Source organism: Epithele typhae, assembly GCF_022376455.1.
Source record: "Epithele typhae strain CBS 203.58 chromosome Unknown BXZ73scaffold_2, whole genome shotgun sequence".
Lineage (NCBI taxonomy): Eukaryota > Fungi > Basidiomycota > Agaricomycetes > Polyporales > Epitheliaceae > Epithele > Epithele typhae.
The window spans coordinates 305,454-311,828 of record NW_025954193.1 but is presented as its reverse complement, the minus strand read 5'-3'; the positions used below and the strand labels follow the sequence as shown (position 1 = coordinate 311,828).

Genomic DNA, 6,375 nt, shown 5'->3' with positions numbered 1-6,375 from the left:
GCGTGCGCGGCAGAGGATAGGGAGAGTGGGGATCGATATAAAGCGGAGGGAGCTGTGAGATCTGAGATGATCGAATCGATGATGGCCGCGGTGATGGTGTTCGGCGCCGCGTACAGCGATCTGAGATCACCTCATAGCAGATCACGTGGTGTGTTTGCCAGCATGGTGTGTGGCGCACTCTGCGTTCCCAGTGCTTGCCAGCAGCCCCATTCTCGACCCCAGCACCACCCACAAGCCAACTGCAAAGCACGATGGGTCGCGCAACTCGAAACGGTTCCCCGAGCGTAGGCTAACCAGATCGGCTGGACACAGAGATAGGCGCCAGGGGACCGACAGCGACCGAGGTCGAGCAGAAGCTCAGCTGGACGGCTAGATGCCCGGTTCCTGATCGTTGTCTTCCCCCCGCCCTGCCCTCCCTACGGGCCGGCGGTCTCTCTCTTCCCTCTCTTTGTCTGTCATGGCAGCCCCCGACTCGTGGCTGAAGATCCTCGATCGTCTCGACCTCCATCTCCGCGCATACGAGGATGAAGGCATTTCGGACGAAGCAGATCCAAAGCCAAGGTGCAAGAGATTCACAAGGGCCCTGGAGGACGTCTGCACTGTTGTCCGTGACGCGGAGCGCAAGGGATGCTCGGATCTCCCACAGCTCGTTGAGAAGGCGCAGCAAGTGCTCAGCGATGCTCTTCGGTACGCATACAGCGAAGAATCCGGTTTCTCGTCTCTGTCTTCCTTTGCCCATTCGGAGGATGAACCATTGGTGGAGGATGCGCTGGATTACGCCGGTGCGTCTGTTGCAGTTCGAACATTGCTAATCACTATTGACCGTCCCTTTAGGCTCTGATATCCTCGACGCGTTCATGAGCTTATACCGCCTGATGCACCCTGGTGCCTGTGAGTGTTGTCTATATTGTATCTGCGTCCGAACGCGTCCCGCTGTCACATCGCACTCCTTCCCAGACTGCAGAGGGGGCGAAGCTCATCGTCCTGATAACTAACTTCATATCATCTGCAGCGGCTCCAAAGCTCCCTGCATTCGCCAAAATGCCTTCCTGGGTCAAGTCGCCCCACCCTCATCCTCTCACAACACGTCTGTCACGGTTCCGCGGTGGCTTTTCGCCCAGCGCTAGCAGTGCAACTCCCTTAGCGCATACAATCTACCAAGCCCGTGCTCAGCTGACGGTCGACTCTATTGCATCAGCTCCGTCCGATATGTCAATATCGTCTGGAGGTTCAATATTGGCTCTGTCCATCGGAAGCGGCTGGAAGGCTCGCGACCCACATCTGCAGTATTACCTACTGGGCGAACAATCCAAGGACTACCTCCAGAGTGCCGATATGGAAACAGGACTCTCGAGCGTCGCTGATTTTATCGTGACTGACGAATCGCGCAAACTCGTCTTCCTTGCAGACCCCGACCGCGTCAAGTCGTTCTCTTTCGCTCCCAACCCCGCTACCGGCAAGACCCCTCGTCATCTACCGACAGTCCACACGTTGGATTCAGAGCGCGCGTTTAACGGTCCTATCCTCGTCCTCCCGAATGGCCGCCTCGCACGTACCGCGCACGGTCGTGCCGCCATCTGGAACCTTGACGAGCTCGAGACGCAGAGCGTCCCGACCACCTCAATGTCGTTCGGAGAAGATGATCTCACCCCCAGCGTCCTCCACCTGCACCAGCCAACACAACATGTGCTGTACGGCACCCATGACGAAGCGGGCGGGAGGTTCGCATGCGCTATGGTAGACATGGAGGCCGGCGGACGGCGGATCACACGCTTCCTGGGGCACGGCGGGGACGTGGAGCGTATCTCGACGGATGAGGGGAGCCCGAACTTGTTCGTCACGGCTTCAAACGACGGCTATGCGCGCATCTTCGACGTGCGTCATCCGTTGCCTGTCCTTACGTTCAGCGTGGAGCAGCAGCGCCAAGCATGCGCGGACGTCGTGCTGGTCCATCCCAACGGTGTCCCTAGTGAGTTCGGTAGCCATTCTGGATTGTGCGAGGCTAATTGCGGTGTTATCTAGCGTTGTTCACTGGCGGTGCGCGCTCACATCAAGTCAAACTCTGGGATATCCGCGCCGAAGAGTGCGTTTACGAGCTCTCCACTGGCAACAACGAAGTCACCGGGCTCGCTTGGGACTCGGCTCGGTCCTCGCTCTTCGTCGCAACCGAGTGCACTTATGTTGATCGCATGGGCACTCGCCTGGACTATCGCCGGGCGCGTGTTCCGCACTGGGCCAGCTGGAAGGCTGTCAACGCCGAGTTCAAGACCTATCGGGAGGCGGTCAAGCGCGGAGAAGTGATACCTGAGAGTACTGGCCAAAACGAGTACCCTGATGTGTATGACGACTACTTGAGTGACGGCGACGGCAGTGAAGAGACGGAACTCGAAGATGAGGAGGACGATGTGGATGAGGAGTACTCGGCGGACATGCGGTGGCCGAAGAGGACTTTCCACAAGGAGAACTTCTTTGGCTACGCTTACGACGCTGGGGAACATGTGCTTTGTGAGTCACATTTCTTTTCCTTGGTACATACGTGTGCTGACCCATCGACTGCAGTCCGCTGGCAGTACAAAGACCTCCCTGACATCTCGCAGCTGCCTGCAAGCACTGGCTTCGACTGAAACACCGTGCACTGGCTCCACCTCCAAATCTTCCACGACATACACTGCCGAGTCTTCATGGACACCCATACACGCCCTACCCAATCCATTCTTTTGTACATACTACTCCACCTCTAGCACTCTCCGCGGACTCGTGTGCGATACACAGACACTCACTCATACCCGGATTTTCGAGCATGTATACCATTTGTTGTTGTAGACTATCCACTTACTAATACTTGAACGGACTACCTCGACAACACCACTGTCAACCCACTCCTTACGAATTCAATCCTATCTCAGGCGGCAGTCGCCTCGCGCCTCGCCTTCTCCCGCCCCATCTCCATGACGAGAAGCTCCGCCTCAGGCTTGATGCTCGCCCACATCTCCTCGATGCTCGACTTCGCCGTCGCCTCCCAACCGAGTAGGCGAGACCGCTCCGCGCGGCACCGCGCGTTCGTCCCGCTCGCCACCAGGAACCGTTCCTGTCACCACGTCCGGTCTCGCATAAGTGGATGCACTCTCTCGCGCGGCTCGGGGTACGCACTGCATGCGCGTGCGCCGCGATCTCCTCGTCGGTCATGTACCCCACCGGCGCGGGGTCCGCGACCGCGCCGAGCTCGCACAGCGCGGCGCCGACGCGCTCCGCGAGCGCGCGGTGCGAGTACTCGCCCGCCTCCGCGAAGTAGTAGCCGTCGCGGCCGAACGCGAGGCGGTCGGGGCTGGTGGCCGCGGTGCGCACGAGGAGCGCGAAGAGGTCCGAGACTGGCGAGGACGATAGAGCGTGCACGTATGAGTGTTCGGAACCATGAGGGGGAGGGAGAGGGAGGAGGAGGGCGCACCGTCGTCGACGTGGACGTGGCCCCAGAGGCCCTCGCCGTTCCCGACCATCGCGACGCGGCCGCGTTCGACGGCGGCGCGGACGAGCGCCGGGATCTGCTGCGAGTGCAACATGCAGAGGCCCGCGTCGGCGAGGGGGCCGGTCAAGCGGCCGAAGATCGTCGGGGGGATGACGAAGAGGTTCCGGATGTACCCTGCAGCGAAAGGATGATCAGTGCATGTTCGAGGACCCGAGGCCGCGTGAGGGCGGGGCGCACCTGCTTTGTCCGCGTCGAGGAAGAGCAGATCCACAGCGCGGTGGGGGGCGTGGGGTGGGATCTTCTCGAGCGCGTCGGCGTCGAGGTCCGACGTGATTTGCTCGGACACCGAAATACCCATGAAATGCGCAAAGTCGACGAGACAAGCTGTCCCAGTCTGCGACGACAAATGAATGGCCTCAAAGGCACGGCGGGAGCTCATGCAAATACCGTGTGGATCGATATTGGTCGCTCGCCCGTCTTGTCGCGGTGGGTCTTCATACCTCTGATCAGTGCTTCAAATATGCTCTTTTCAACATCGCTCCCCTGGAAGCGTTAGTTATGAGTGATTGGCATGGGGCGGGCAAGTATAGCGAAGAGTGGGCCGTACCACGGTGACCACGATAGAAAACTCCTCCGCGAGTTTCTCTATCTTCTCGTAATCATCGTACTCCCCCACGGCGGCCTTGATTGCAAACTGCTCCTCAAACACCTTGGCTTTCTCCGCTGAGCGAATGTAGATGGTGATCTCAAGGTGGTCCATGATGCTAGAGTCGGCGAGAAAACGTGTAAGGACCGCTCCGCCGACATAGCCTGGCAACAGCTGTAAGCTTCGTCGATACCAGTTCATTGAATAGTACGTGCACTCACCAGTCGCGCCGAGAACGAGGGTTGGAATCTTGGAGGCCGGCATAGTGTATGAATCAAGCGGGCTGAAGATGAGGTGTACTGCGATGTACAAAGCCTTTGAACTTGAACAGTATATATAGGAACTCGTAAAATGGGTAGTCCTGCGATTCGCCACCTTTTGCGTTGGTGACAATGCTTCCCGGCAGGCTGCTGCGGTGCATACGTGTCCTCGGCCTGTGTGCCCTGAACCTTGCCCACCGGGAAATACATATAGTGATTGCAAAGCGACACTATATTCACATAATACCCTGCGATCATACCCGAACGGCTTGCTCCTCCTAGTCTTGAAGCGATGATTCAACGGACGTGCCAAAGGTAGGCAAACAACTCACTGGCCAATCTCGAACTCACCTAAACGAAACCGAGCCCTTCTTCAGTCAGTCGGCTAGGGTTGAAACCAGATCTCCAACAACAAGGCCGAGCGAGTTTTGAAGACCCCGTTCCGAGAACGCATGAAGGCGGGTTCTCCAAAGGTTCCGATTTCCAATTTTTCCTGAAAGAATTGCCAATCGAACCGGGGCGAAGCTGTATGACAACAAGTCGAACCTGCGTAACCGCAAAGGGGCGACGCGAACACCGAAGATGGCCGGCTTACCAAAACCCAGGTGGTATTCGGTCAGCATCCTCCTCGGCGCAATACTAGCGCATTCACATCGAGGGGAGTCGAATAGAACCCTACTTCGGGGAAGCACTTCATCCCGGAGATCCACGACACTCCACGATTACCATCTGTCGTCCAACTTGCGCAATAATATTGGTGAGCCTGTCCGACACCCACGGAGATGTTATCCGCAAAAAGTCGTGGGTCGCCACGCACAACCGAGTTTCAACCGCGTGCCGTAGTGGCCGCTTGCTTCCACGCCATGCTCTCCGCAATGATGGAAGTCTATGGAAACGAAGGAATATAATGGATGTCACGAGGAACAAGGGTAAGTACACACACCTCAGGGCCGGTGCAAGCGCTCCGGGTGCGCGATGTGAGAACCTCGTTGGTGCCGTAGACGCGCCGAGGTTCGCAACTTCGTCCAGAGCCGCACACTAGGACGCTTCGGGGCTTCGCCGATCGAACGCGGGGAAGGACCTTCGCGTCGCTCCTTCGGATAAGACGGGACGAGCACCTCGTTCTGGAATCCTAGGGGACTGGACCTAGAATGGATGCACCAAAGAGACTGCTCGACAGTTCTACGACGGACTACCGCATCATCTCCGATGCTCCGCGCTTCTGAGAACGATTGCTCGTACATAAACAGTGCTGAACTGTGTGAAAACAAGTACAGCATGCCAGTCAGCTGACGTCCGACGCAACGGATGTGGGCGCACCTGGGAACCGTTCAAGTATGCGACTTCAAAGATATCTCTTCATCGTTGAGGCCCATCCTGATACACCGTGTTCTCTGACACCGCATGCGTATAAGGTTTGTGGAACGACTTGTTGCATGCCTGCTTCTTTGACGTATCATGTCCCTGAGAAGAGGTGTGACATGCGCGTAACGAGCCGCGGAGAGTTCGCATGTCAGAGTACTTGGTGAACGTCCGAGAATCGGTTCGACCTTCTGTTACCGGATGCTTGACCATCGCACTTGATATCGAAATTGCTATAAACCAGGATTAGAATCAAACGTTCTCAGTAAATCCGAGAAGAATCGAGACGGAGGTAAAGGCTCACCATGTTTCAAACCTCCCGTAAACCCGGTCACGAACGACTTAAGTGATAAAACTGAACTACCGCGCGCCAGATGAAGAGACCCATGTGATAGAAGTGCTCTCAGATTCTATGCCGGGCCTGCTCAGTTGAGGTTGCAGGAGCCGACGAGTAACTTGTGCGCAAACAGGCCGTCATACGGCGTCTTGTGTGCACATGATGGGAACACTCACCAAGTTGATAATCAAGCAGTAGGTTGATGCTTAAGATAGACACGACCTGCTACGGGTTGCCGTCGAACGTGACGGCGGAGCAAGATCATCTGCTTGAGATGCAATTATTAGTGCCGGGCAACAGCGGCCAA

At 57.1% G+C, this 6,375-nt stretch overlaps 2 protein-coding genes across 2 annotated transcripts; one reads left to right on the top strand and one right to left on the bottom strand.

Annotated features, from left to right (window-relative positions):
- Positions 1-457: 457 nt before the first annotated feature.
- Positions 458-2,624, top strand: BXZ73DRAFT_38972 (uncharacterized protein; the record flags this gene model as incomplete). Its single annotated transcript, XM_048018288.1, has 5 exons — positions 458-782; positions 835-891; positions 1,013-1,969; positions 2,023-2,505; positions 2,560-2,624. 5 exons carry the CDS (start codon positions 458-460, stop codon positions 2,622-2,624), a joined length of 1,887 nt encoding a protein of 628 aa, XP_047883016.1.
- A 278-nt stretch (positions 2,625-2,902) lies between these two features.
- BXZ73DRAFT_73254 (uncharacterized protein) lies at positions 2,903-4,373 on the bottom strand (the record flags this gene model as incomplete). The annotated part of the gene is made up of 7 exons (XM_048021862.1): positions 2,903-3,088; positions 3,151-3,368; positions 3,446-3,637; positions 3,701-3,857; positions 3,911-4,006; positions 4,071-4,273; positions 4,331-4,373. 7 exons carry the CDS (start codon positions 4,371-4,373, stop codon positions 2,903-2,905), a joined length of 1,095 nt encoding a protein of 364 aa, XP_047883015.1.
- Between the last annotated feature and the right edge of the window lie 2,002 nt (positions 4,374-6,375).